Source organism: Pochonia chlamydosporia, chromosome 4 (genome assembly GCF_001653235.2).
Source record: "Pochonia chlamydosporia 170 chromosome 4, whole genome shotgun sequence".
Classification (NCBI taxonomy): Eukaryota; Fungi; Ascomycota; class Sordariomycetes; order Hypocreales; family Clavicipitaceae; genus Pochonia; species Pochonia chlamydosporia.
In genome coordinates, this window is record NC_035793.1 from 143,582 (window position 1) to 156,069 (window position 12,488).

General features: G+C 50.4%; 6 protein-coding genes across 6 annotated transcripts; 3 read left to right on the forward strand and 3 right to left on the reverse strand.

Annotated features, from left to right (window-relative positions):
* Positions 1 to 1,550: 1,550 nt before the first annotated feature.
* Positions 1,551 to 2,735, reverse strand: VFPPC_07468 (oligosaccharyl transferase subunit; the record flags this gene model as incomplete). The annotated part of the gene is made up of 4 exons (XM_018286318.1): positions 1,551 to 1,735; positions 1,790 to 2,145; positions 2,219 to 2,319; positions 2,385 to 2,735. 4 exons carry the CDS (start codon positions 2,733 to 2,735, stop codon positions 1,551 to 1,553), a joined length of 993 nt encoding a protein of 330 aa, XP_018142906.1.
* A 583-nt stretch (positions 2,736 to 3,318) lies between these two features.
* Positions 3,319 to 5,106, forward strand: VFPPC_07469 (Rossmann-fold NAD(P)(+)-binding protein; the record flags this gene model as incomplete). The annotated part of the gene is made up of 3 exons (XM_018286319.1): positions 3,319 to 3,339; positions 3,402 to 3,686; positions 3,742 to 5,106. The coding sequence occupies 3 exons, from the start codon at positions 3,319 to 3,321 to the stop codon at positions 5,104 to 5,106; spliced, it is 1,671 nt and encodes a 556-aa protein (XP_018142907.1).
* A 473-nt stretch (positions 5,107 to 5,579) lies between these two features.
* VFPPC_07470 (ribosomal RNA methyltransferase MRM2) lies at positions 5,580 to 6,790 on the forward strand (the record flags this gene model as incomplete). Its single annotated transcript, XM_018286320.1, has 7 exons — positions 5,580 to 5,795; positions 5,847 to 5,897; positions 5,945 to 5,971; positions 6,019 to 6,279; positions 6,329 to 6,457; positions 6,508 to 6,669; positions 6,725 to 6,790. The coding sequence occupies 7 exons, from the start codon at positions 5,580 to 5,582 to the stop codon at positions 6,788 to 6,790; spliced, it is 912 nt and encodes a 303-aa protein (XP_018142908.1).
* A 286-nt stretch (positions 6,791 to 7,076) lies between these two features.
* On the reverse strand, positions 7,077 to 7,806 carry VFPPC_14242 (eukaryotic ribosomal protein L18; the record flags this gene model as incomplete). The annotated part of the gene is made up of 3 exons (XM_018292011.1): positions 7,077 to 7,154; positions 7,228 to 7,595; positions 7,671 to 7,806. The coding sequence occupies 3 exons, from the start codon at positions 7,804 to 7,806 to the stop codon at positions 7,077 to 7,079; spliced, it is 582 nt and encodes a 193-aa protein (XP_018142909.1).
* Positions 7,807 to 9,070: 1,264 nt separating this feature from the next.
* VFPPC_07471 (solute carrier family 25 member 42) lies at positions 9,071 to 10,325 on the reverse strand (the record flags this gene model as incomplete). Its single annotated transcript, XM_018286321.1, has 4 exons — positions 9,071 to 9,311; positions 9,365 to 9,501; positions 9,562 to 9,837; positions 9,915 to 10,325. The coding sequence occupies 4 exons, from the start codon at positions 10,323 to 10,325 to the stop codon at positions 9,071 to 9,073; spliced, it is 1,065 nt and encodes a 354-aa protein (XP_018142910.1).
* A 65-nt stretch (positions 10,326 to 10,390) lies between these two features.
* Positions 10,391 to 10,693, forward strand: VFPPC_14243 (hypothetical protein; the record flags this gene model as incomplete). Its single annotated transcript, XM_018292012.1, has 1 exon — positions 10,391 to 10,693. One exon carries the CDS (start codon positions 10,391 to 10,393, stop codon positions 10,691 to 10,693), a length of 303 nt encoding a protein of 100 aa, XP_018142911.1.
* Positions 10,694 to 12,488: the final 1,795 nt, after the last annotated feature.

The following is a 12,488-nucleotide window of genomic DNA, read 5'->3' on the forward strand; positions in this document are numbered from 1 at the left end:
CGTCATATGGCTGGCTTCATCCTCGTTTGGTCTGGTTTTCTTTTTATTTGATAGCACAGGTAAAAGGGAGATTCTTTCCAACGTCAAAGGGGAACAATTCAAAAATCAATCTACTTTATCTGACGAGGCTTATGACGCATTGCTGGTTAGGCAGCCTCTGAAGGCAGGATGGGCATGCATGCTTTGTTCTTCCAATAAAGAACTCGACTTTAATGTTTTGATGTTTGGTGTTTTGCGCGTCGTGATGGTGACGTCTGTTGCTACTGATGTTTTGGGTGTATTTTTCAACGACCGTCTGCCTGTACATCCCACCACCCGGAGGACAACGCCATAGTATATCTATATCGCATCGAGTTGGATGCTCTGCGATTAGTGCAACATTTGTGTGCTGCATTAACTCTCCGTCCAGTACTTGTGCCTGTTCTCAGATACCTTATCATATACCTGACATCCCCCAGAAATAGTGTACGCCAACTGCTTGTGATTCTCACTATCAAGAAAGTTAACCTTGAAGCCCTGCCTGCTCAGTAATAACCTCACGACAGCATCATGTCCAGTTGCCGCCTCCTCGACTAACAACGGGTCAGGGGTGTCCATACCCTTACACTTCTCATCACTTCTGTTATCTATCATGCTTTGAATGACATCTCGTACGGAACACGGCTTACGATAGGATCCACGGTCCGATGATAAATACCGGCACAAGACCTCTCCAGCAATATCCGAGCAATCGATACTCGTCCACGCAAAAGGTCAGTAGCAATGGCGGATCACCATAGGCGCCCAGGAAGTCTATATTAGCGCCTGGATCACCTGGCATCTTCACAAACTGATCGTACGCATGCTAGTGTACGCTCCAGGCGGTAAATGAGGCAACTGACGATTAAGTCCACTTGAGAGAGCATCCTTCCAGCATTCCTGGAGTAGCGCACACAGGGCCATAAAGACACCCAACGTCTCCGCCTTTGATCTGCACAGCTCCTTGACTTGGATGCGTACTCTACTCTTTTACCGCTTTGTAGTACAAAAGTATTAGTGTTTGTGGAGTCTGAAAAATACACGCCTGGAGACAAGACTGTGCGACGAATCGACGCACCCTCGTATCGAGTAGTATTTTGTGCGTAGGACCATATACCGGCAAACTAACCAATGGTAGATGAGGATCGTCTGTCGCAGATGGTATCTGACGAGTTGTCCTGATCTCGTGTCCGCGTTTTATGCAGTCACACGAACCTCGCAGCTGAGCCACAAAATGAAACATGGTGCGGCCCAACAAGATGAAAACGAGGCAAAGGATGAATCGCGGGCAGAACGTTCTATATTTGACTGGATTTTATTCTTCCTCTGCATATCTTTGCAGGGCACCTATCTAGCCTCCCATTTCTTGCGCTGCAAGCTTATAGTACAACTTAATTGACCCTAGGCCCTCATATCTATACATTGGACCTGCGAGTCACTTCTTCTAGAGACATTTTCAACCACCCCAGATGGTGTTCAGGAGAACACGACCTGCCGTAAAAAGAGACGGAGCTCATTCTAATTCATTTTACTCACATGAATGGTGGCAGTGAGAAAGGGTAGCTCGAGTTCTTGATACGGAACACGCTCAGCAAGAAGCTGTAGATGAAGAACATGGCAGCTCCCCAGACCAAGACCGCAACAGACTGTGACTTGGGGCTGGTCATTCGCGGAACCTTGGTGGCAAGGGCAATGGTGCAGAAGCTCAGGACACCGTCTGCGAGGGCCTTATTAGCAGGCGTTTTAGGTCATTCGGCAGAGTCAAACTTACACAATGCAGCTACAATCTGGACTTCAAGCCCAAGCTGGTTTTGGAAACCCGAGGTGAAGTAAGTGATGCCTCCCTTTCCGTCTCCAGCAACGTAGGGGACCTTTCGAATGTGATTGAACATGTGGCCGCTGATGAAGAGAAGGATGGCGATCATGCTGCCGGCAGCCCAGAGATTTCGGCTCTGGATAATTGGCAGAATGTATGGCGAAGCCGAGACCAGTGCAGTAACGGCGCCCGCAACGAAGGTGAAGAGAGATGCCCATTTCAACCAGTTGATAGGGCGCTTGATCTCGGGGTGAGGACGGTCAGGTAGGTGCCTGGCGAGCCAGTTTCGGACCTGCTCGGCGGTAGGAGGTCTATAATCTGATGTGTCAGCCCACCCTTAAAATATAATATTCCATGGTAGTCTCGATTGGCATCGTTACTCACCCTGTAGTGAAGTCATATCGAATGGGTTCAACAGAGGCAACGGCATGAGGTCCAGTGGTAGGAGGGAACAGCATCAAGACGGGAGCTGTTTGAAGACCGAGCTGCATAACAAATACATGGTTAGCTTCTGTCAGGATCACAGCTTTCATCAAATAGTCTGCCATACCGACATGAAGGTGTCTCTGCCCTCAGTAAAGTCCAAAACTGCAAAGAATAGCCTAGATTCTTGACGCTTGTCACCTCGAGCCCAACTCTGCGCAACCAAATCCCACTCCGGCTTGAAATCCCGACACAGCTGGCATCCAAATCGTGCATCCTGGGCAGTCAGGACAATGGCGACGGAATAGTCTCGAGGCGTGCTGGTCAATGATTTGTACGAAACATCGTTGAGATAGAGGGGTGTCGAGTGACGAGCCAGACGGTTGAACTTGACGAATCGCTCCTCGCTAGATTGCTCGGCCGCAAAGGCACTGGCGACAAGCGCACTGGCCGATGCTAGGACAGACAGGAAACGCATCGTGGGCGGCAGTGAAGCTGTCGTTGTTGCCAATTGGCTTGAAGTAGAACGGGAATTGCAGAGGGAGTTGGAAGCTGGTGGAGCTTCGTGTTGAGCATCACTTGAAGCACTTGAAGCTGAGGTGGCCTCACAGAAGCAGTGCAGCCACACATCCGACCTGTGGCGTCAGGTAGGGGCGGTGGGGTGAAGCCACACCGTGCCGCAGGTTGAGGGTCTTGAGGGTTCATCGCCAATGAGACGTCACGTGCACTACGTAACAAACGGCGGCACTGTTACGCTAGCCCCAAAACAGCAAAATGTTTACTCTGTGTGCGAGTTTACCCCGAGCAAAACACGGCCCGCCAAACAGCAGCCCAAGGTTGTCATCAGACAGCACCACCACCCAGATCTTGATCTACGACGGCAACCCACGACCTATACCTGGGTGTTGAACACATATAGCAGACGGTGTGTGGGGATTGTATCTGCAGTCGCATAGTCTTGCGCAAACATCTCTTCATTTTGCCGATTCTCGTTTCAATTTTGGTTCCTCAACATCAGGCCATCTAACCGTGTCTGGTCAGACCGGGCAAACATTGCAATCATGGGCGCCAACTCGGACGAGGTACGACTTTGCTTCTCCATTGCTATGACTTTGTTTGAGCGAACGATGCTAACTTGCCTCAGCGCATGGCGCGCATTCACGAACTTGAACTGTTAAGGCAGGAGGCCCTCCACAAGACTGACTCCATCACCCGCGATGAAGAAGCCCGGTTGTTGCAATTACGGGTGTTGACCATGCGAGACGAAAATGCCAGCCTGCAAGAGAAGCTCGGCCAGAGAGACTTCAAGATTAGCACTCTTACCAGAAATACTGATCAAATTCGAATCGACTTGGATGACAGCAAGCAAACAATACGCTCACAGGAGGCGCGATTGAAGAAGCAAGATCTCGACATGACTAGCCTCAAGGTATGGCTGAGATGCGTGAGACTCCTGAGGCTCGGATACACTGACAATATCTTAGGCCGAGATTGAAGCACTGAACGGGACAATGCAAGATTCTGGAAAAGCCATTCAGGAAAAGTTCTCGCTGCAAAGGGAGCTGAACCGTATCAAGCCGGAAATGGAACATTTACAATCACAACTCGCAAGCTACCAAGCAACTGTAGCTGAGAAAAACGACCTTCGTCGCCAAGTAGACTCCCTCGAGGTAGAACTCGAAAACGAGAAGCGTTCAAGACGGCGATTACAGTCCAAAGATGACGACACCGCCACTGCTGAGCTAAAGTCTCGACTTGAGACGGCCGAAAAGAAGCTCGCAATGGAGAAGAAGGAGCGCGAGAAGGCTAAGAAGGATCATGAGCGAGAACTAGCAGCAGCGAATACTGAAAACGAGAGGTTAGAGGAACGTATCACCAGCCTCAAGGAAAAGTCCAAGGCACTGCAAGTCGAGCTTAAGGAAGCTAAGGAGCAGTTGGAAGACGTGCAGTCGGAGCTTGCCAACAACAAACCACGTCCTATATCCCGTGGGGAGGAGAAGCCCAAGAAAGCTATCACACTGACAACGGGTGATGTGGGCAAGAAACGCCGTGCACCTGAGATGAACTTTGAGTCGATTACAATCCAGACGCCTGGTAATGACATTGTTGCGCGAGAGAGGCCAACCAAGAAACGAGGGGCAGACAAGTCCGCTGTTGGAGCGAAGTCTGCCTTCTCAATCACACCATTTCTCAATCGGAACAAGTCGTTGACGGATGATTCCGCTCAAGAGGAGTCATCTAACGATGTGCCTGCGGAGGCTGACCCAGATCCAATGTCAGACGGGCCAGTCGATCAAGCACCGCCATCAGAATCAGAGGAGGAGGAACCTGCTCCCAAGCCCAAGGTATCTTTCAAATCAGCCGTCTCGTTCAAATCTCCTGCGAAACCCGCCAAGACGCGCGCAAGACAACCCAGGGCCACGCCTCTGGGCGAATCTACTCCAGCAAAGGCAAACCGCGTCGTGAAATCCCGAGGGACCCCCAAAGTCAAGTCAATACCAGATATTTCAGTCGAAAAGTCTGGGAAGCCTACGGATGATTCGAGCGCTACAGACCAGGAGAATGTGCCTGTTGCCACTTCTAAAAAGGCCACCGCCGTTCTGCAGTCTAAGGCGCTAGAGGCAGAGGCCAAGACGAAGAAGAAGCGCAAATTATTAGGTGCCGCAAACACGACGTTATTTGATGACGATGACGGAGAAGTCGTTGCCCAGCCAAAGCCGAAACCTGTTGCCGGCAAGAGGACACGAACTGCTTTAGGTGGTGGTGTCAGGAACGCATTCGCAGCGGGCACTTCATTTTCTCCTTTAAAAAGGGATAGAAGGGGTGTCAACGCGAGTTTCTTGGCTTAATAGTGTCATGATGTCGTGACGATTGGATGGAAATGATCGAGTGCTTGGGAACTGCCAGTGTATTATTTATTGGTTTTGCATAAGCGATGGTTTTGTGTTATGGACATATGGGACGGACTTGGTTTTTAGGCGCATTCAAATGTTATTATTCAGCCAATTGACTGCAATTTCTCCGTGAGATTCGTTTAGTAACTGACATTGCTTGTCTGTTTGTTCATTTTGTTTGTTCATTTTGGGGCTCCCGTTTAGGGTAGGAGTCGATACTTGAACGCGGGAGACCCACATGAGTGCTAGGATCCTATTTTGGACAGCATCTGTGAGAACCTCATTCTCCCATTGCGACACACAAGCTAGTCCTCTTGTCCGTTTCTAAACTCTGTTCACTATCAGCTACGACCGATGTATTGTACCAAGAACCCGGTCTACTGAAACAACTCACCGCGACGGGGGCGAACAGCCACCGTCCACCCAACATGGCGGCGAAAAACCCCCTTCATCTTCTTACATCCAGCCTTTGCAAACGCCATTGTCCAAGTCCATACCGTCTCGCGGCCACATTATTCCCAGAATCTCAGAGAAGATGCTCGTCGTCAAACTCGCGATGGAAGCAACGCCAAGGAAGGGACATGTTCGCAAGAGACGCAAAAGTGCAGGGTCTAAAAAGTAGAGCTGCCTTTAAGCTCCTGGAGGTACAATTCTCGTCACATTCCGCAATTGAATAGCTATCTAATACGCAGCAGATGGACTCCAAGTACAGACTTTTCAAACCGGGACAAACTGTTGTAGATCTGGTAAGAAAACGCGATGTTTCACAAAACATATAAACTGACGAGTGTAGGGATACGCGCCTGGTAGCTGGTCACAAGTACGTCGGAGGTGCAAGGACGTGAGAATTAAACTCTAACGAATTAGGTCGCGCAAGAAAGAACCAGACCAAACGGGAGAGTCATAGGTATTGACCTCATACCTGCGCAACCACCACGGGGCGTGGCTACTTTCCAAGGAGACTTCTTGTCACCGGCCGTGCAGAAGCTCGTGAGAGAGTTTATTGCCCGCACGGGCAGACAACCTGCCAAGAAGACGGAGGCGGAGGAGATTGAGACGTTGAGCTACATTGATAAGGAGAGACATGCTTCAGAGGAGGCAGATGGGAATGGATCTGCCTCAGTAGATGTGAGTTTTTCGATTGGGTCTGGTTTCGACGGAGAAACTAACTGGCTAGGTTGTTCTAAGTGACATGTCAGCACCCTGGGACCAAACTTCCGGCTATACATCGAACACGTTGACCAATCCGTATCATAGGCTGATGAACACGAGCGGCGTTGCGTTTCGAGACCACGCAGGTAGTATGGTACGAATATGATATTCACTTGAGGGCGTAGTGGTAGCTGATCAATGCAGGATTTGTGCAATGCGGCGCTGCAATTCGCTAGCGACACACTTAGACCGGGTGGGCATTTCGTGTGCAAGTTTTACCAGGGGAGTGAGGATAAGAAATTGGAGGAGAGGCTGAGGAAGTTGTTTGGGAAGGTGTCTAGGGAGAAGCCTGAATCTTCGAGGAGTGTGAGTTGTGTTTTCCTTTCTGGGTTGCATGTCTAGGTACGCTGACTTTTTGTAGGAGAGCAGAGAGACGTATTTTATTGCGTTGAAGCGCAAGGCGGGTGTTCTGGTTGAGGATGTATGAAATGTATAAAGTGTACGATAATATAGGCAAACTGTATAATAGTTTACGAGTCACAAGGCATTGGGATAGAATATTGGCATTCAGGCTGGAGTCAACAAGCATCATTATTAGAAAGGCAGCGTGCGAAAAGTCATGTATTTTTGTCGTGAGATACCGAGCCACGCCTGTTCCATGCAAAGACCCATCAAGCCTAACTGGCATCCATCCCTCATTCGCTGCCGCTCAACCTCGCACGGCGCAGACCACAGGATATTTTCACCTTTGCCCACCCATCTACATAGCCACCTTAGACCTTGAAACCGCGAGAGCGTCTTCGGCCACGAGCACGCTCGAACTTGCGGCCCTTGGAGACGACGTGGGGCTTCTACGGGGGTGTTAGTCGAAACTCTCAGAAATAAAAACCTTCCATTCTTTGTCCCAAGGAGTAGATAACTGACCTTGTTCTTGTGAGGACCCATGCCAAAGTGCTTGACAGCCTCACGAGAGTTCTTGGGTCCACGGAGAATCAGAGTGTTGCTGCCGGTAGGGGCACGCAGAGCAAGCTGATCCAGGGTGATGGCCTCGCCGCCAGCCTTGATGATGCGGGCGCGAGCAGTGGCGGTGAATCGCAGAGCAGCGACAGTGACCTTGGGGAACTCGAGGAGGCGGTTGTCGTCGGTGACGGTGCCGACAACAACGACGGTGCGCTTCTCACCCTCCTTGTTGATGTTGCCGACGATGCGGGACAGCGAGACGGGGGGTCGGTTGATCTTGGACATGAAGAGACGTCGGAGGACAACCTTGTTGAAGCTGGCATCCGTGCGGCCTGGAAATTGTTAGCCTCATCTTGAATGCTCAAAAGCAGTACAAATATTTCATCCGGGGAAAAGACAAAACGTACGAGACAGGAAGCGGTACAGCTTCACCAAGAGCTTGAGGTAGACATTGTCGCTCTTGGGGTTCTGGCGATGAGTGCCCTTGACGTGGTGGCGGTTAAGATCGATACCTGAAGGTGAGAAGTTTCCATCGTCAGCCATTTATTCCAAGCATGCTCTGAAAAGAAAGCCAGCTTCTGCCCAGTCTGCGAAATGTTCTGTATTTCCCTTTCCTCAAATCGCCCATATTTCCAGCCAGGATTTTAGTTTCGTATTTCAGAAAACTTCCTGGCAAGACGATTTGAGGGTGGTGCAGAAAATTTCCAGACTGGGAGGCGCTTTCGACCGCAAGAGACGGACACCAATCAATCCGGCATGACTTTTGGGCAATTGCACAAAAGAAATACTGGATTGATGCAGACGTCCTCTCTCACTCGCATACGCAGGCTAATCGAATGGTGTTTCACGTACCCATGGCGGCGGTGGTCGCTGGTGTTCAGTTGGCGATGGGGATCTTTTCGAGGTTGCGTGCAGTCGAGCTGGGCGTAGAGGTTATTTCGAGAAAATTCAGGGCTTTCGGCGGAGTGCGGGGCTGTGATTGGCTGGGGTTACTGTGTGAGTGGGCGGTGGAAACTGGCAGTTAGGGTTTCGTGGTGAATTTGCGGGAGTGGATGAGAAGAGGCACGTGAGTAGCCTGGTGACAGGCTCTTGAAGTGGAACCGAAGGAGCAGCCAATCATGGGCAACAAGTTGTCGGAAGGGGATTGATTGACTTGCGTTCAGTGGACTGGCAGCAGAACCAGTAGCCTACTTATATAGTGTGAATGATTGGCATGAGGAGCATTGACATACACTCTCAAGATTGTTGCAGTTCAGTTGGAAACGCAATTCCTCACTACCTCGTGCATGCGGCAATCAACATTTGCCCTACTTTACAAAATCTCATCTCAGTCAAGTCATTGCATGTGAGCTTTTGCTCGTCTATTCCAGCTACGTCTATCCATTGATGCCAGATCCAACCCCCGTCATCAAGTAACCCCTCGCCCTCACGGTTTCCCTCACGGGCCTCCGGTCTAGATATATAGATCGAGTATTCGTCTTCGCCCCCTAATAGTAGCTATCCTCTGTGAACACCATGCTGCTCCGTTCATGGCTCGCAAAGAATTTTTTATTCCCTCTAACAAACCAATTGCCCAAACAAAATGCCAGCTTAACAAAAGACATCTGCACCAAAAGAAGTGAGAATATACTAGACAAAGTAAACAGCCAACATAGTAGAAAAAAGTGCAAAAAATGTAATGGGCCAAGACGGGGATTAGTTGGAATAAAGGGAAGGATATATGTATGCGACCACTCCAATGTGTGTGAATGCAATTCCCGTGAAGTCTTTTTTCGTCGTCCCATGGTTTTACTTTATACATGCTTTATTACAGAGCCTGTTGGCTCACTTCTGGGTTCAGGCCAGTCAAGAAGTCGCGGGTCATTTCGAAACTCAGCCAACTTGAGGCCATGCTCGGGGCAACCTTGAGAAGATTTGGAACAATGCCCTTGTAAAGGCCGCGTATGCCTTCTTGACCGACAATGACTCTAATGGCGTCGAAAACACCCTTGTATTGGTATCCCATACCGGACATGGTGTTGATTTGGAAGCGTCGTCGAAGCACGTCACTATTCAGATTAGCGAGACAGTCTCCATGTACACTGCACCGGACTCAACTTACAATGGGTAAGTAAACGTTTGAGCAACAGCTCCGGAAATAGCGCCAGCCAGCAGTTTTCTTGATGCGCTCGGGTTTTGTTCGCCGTCGTAGGTCAAGTATTTTCGGACAGATTCGTAAACCATAAAGTTAAGGCCGACCTATACATGATGATTAGCCCTTTGCGTCACCAACATCTGATAACCAACTTCAGAACATACATATGGCGCAACACCAGCAACAGTCGGGATAATGCCACGGTACAATGCTGCCATACCACCCTCCGTCTTGTACATTTGAGTCATGGTAGCCCACATGCCGGGCATATGTACGGGTTTTGACCCCAACTCTGCAAAGCTAGCGGTCTGGATGGAAAGTCTCGTTCGTACGATATCGAGGGGATATGTGAAGAAGACGGAGGTAATGCCTGCGATGCCACCACACACCAGTCGGGTAAATGGTGCCAGGTCTTGCCCTGGATAGGACTCAAAGATATTCTGCCACCAATACGTTAGCTCCCAGACTCTACCCGGAGGCGAGCGAGGCACTCTGCCAAGCCTCAATGACCGCTTACTCGTTTATAAAAGTTGTAACTGCTAAACTGCACAGCAGAATAAGGCACAATGCGAATGCAATTCGTTCCGTTCCCGCGCATAAAGCCCCTCCATCCTTCCTCCTTCCACATTTTCCCCAATGCCTGGCCGACAGACAGCTTGTAGGCGTTCCGCCCGGCACTCTGCACCTGCAGCAGGATTTTTAATCGTTCCAACGGCGAGACAACTGTTCTGGAGACGGCACCAGCGACACCACCGGCGCAAAATGCTGCAATAACGGGTTGCGAGATCCGCTCCTTGAAACCGAGGAAGGGGTCGGGAGCAGGAACGGCCTGCGGCGGCCGTGATAGACCAGAATCGGGGGTCTGCATCTGAACGTTTGACGGAGCCGGCTGCGGCGATTGTAATTGAGGTCCTTTTAGTGCAGACATTGTGTGACACAAGCGATGGCCAACGAGAGGCTCTTGGCAAGAAAAATCAAATAGCGGCCGCAGAGATGACCTTTGTTGTAGAACCCAATTGGGTATCACAGACCCGTCCCCAAATCACTGAGCCTGAGTCCCCCGTGTCGTCTGACAGGCTAGCATCGACCGCGATCAAGGGGAGCTGGGATAGGTTCCGAAGCGATGGGATTTCGGTTGGCCACGACCCTGGATGGGTCACGCTTACTGAGAGGGACGACGGCCGGGCGAACGAGCGTAGCAACGACGAATGGCGAAGGGAGCAGAAACAGATTCGCTATGATGTTGAAATCGAGAGCATCGAGAGCACGCTGCGGAGCATGAGGGGGGTAAAATGAATGCGTCGCCTGTGTTTTTCGTCGTGGTAGAGTGGAGAGTTCCAGAATGAGGTCCAATACTGGGGCCTTCCGACAAGCGGGTATCGTCGAGTATGTTGGTTCTAGGCGGTGGATACAGTTACGGGCTATTCCGCGGACTCAAGTGGTTGCGATGCAGCAATGTCTGGTGGTGAAGAAATTGATGAATGGTTGGTGTCGAAGCCCAGCGACAAATATGGTGTTGGCGACTTGCTTGGGCAAGTTTGTTGAAGAATACTGGCCGCAATGCGAAGGAACATGAAGTTTGAAAGGGATCGGGAAGAGTCACAGTCAGAAAAAGACGTGGTCAAGGCGTCACGAAAAAAGGCTGCATGTCTGGTGCCAGGCTGGTTTGTTACTTTGACTTCGGGAGGCCGCAGCCTGGCTGGATGAAAGGATTGGCGGGCGGCAGCACCGAGGGAGCACTCAGCCTTCAATGTTGGCAGATGACAATTTCAGCGGGCATTTTGCGTGCTCGTTGGGGCCGTACAGGCCAGTAGTGCACAAGCACAGTGCTAGACAAGTGCTGAAGTGGCACCTGCACCGCCTCGCCCGTCTGATGTTCCAGTCTGGTTCCGTGCAAGTGATGGCACTGGCCATTCAAGGCATTGGGATCTTGCAATGTTGCCCTGCCCTGTCTGTGCGGTTGGCTCTCAAGGTCCGTCACACAGGGCTGTTGTAGCGGGCGTAGGCCTGGGCCAGTCAAAGTGCCCAATCTTAGACCCCCGAAAGGTTATCGTCGGCGGGCGGAACTCACAGCGCCCATCCAGTCTCATCAATGCAACGATGCGGATCAGTTCCATGTTCCAGCCAAACACATATGCCCTTTGATCTCTGATCCATTTCCAGGTCCCAAGTCTCGGCTCTCACTCCCATCAATCGTCCAGCACGAGCCTACATCTCCCGAAACCCGATCTGATTACGCCTATCCAGAACAGCCACTCATAATGGTATCTGGGTCCTGGTCGTGTCTGGTTCATTCATGCAGACGGTCAAATCTACACTGCACCAAGGATAATGCCCGTGCCCAGCACCACCATTTCGGCCATGTATGTATCACCAAGCAACAAACAACTTTTGCCAAGCGAGTCAGGAATTTTAAAAGTCGTGCACAGTTGTGGCTGGATGAACAGGTGACTTGAGAGATATTCGCCCCTGTGTGTCAGCCGCGGCTGTGATTGAGACAACATTCCAACCTTACTTGGACTCTTAATAGTGCCCGGCGCTGGATGGCGCTTCACAGCTCCGAGCACCGTCTGCGAGGACTGTTGGCTATTCGATTTAGTCTCTTGGTAAAATGAGCCGAGAACACCATGTGGATGTATGTCTGAACAAAAGACATTTACTCGCCCATCCCTGGAATGGCAATATGACTTACCTACTATTCGTTGTGACAGTGGTGCCATCCATGCCCTCGTCACAATGCTTAGCTGGAGTCTCACCATATCAAGTTCAATGTCAAATGTATTAAGCCTATCCGTACAAACCATTTTCTAACTAGCTTGTGATGCGCATACATACCCCACCCAGACGTGCTCTCGCAAATCAATCTAAAGTTGCTAAGCTACATCTCGTGAGTGGCATTACCTTGATGCCATTGCATCTCCAAGTTCTTCTACGACGCTGTACTACCGTCTCGATCGCCTGACTGGAAACTAGAACAGTATGAAACCATGAGTGGGGGAAAAGGGAGACACAGAATCACTTTTCGCAATGCCCACACATTGGGAAATAAGGATGCTTTCCGACAAGGTACCCGACATAATAGCTCCAATCA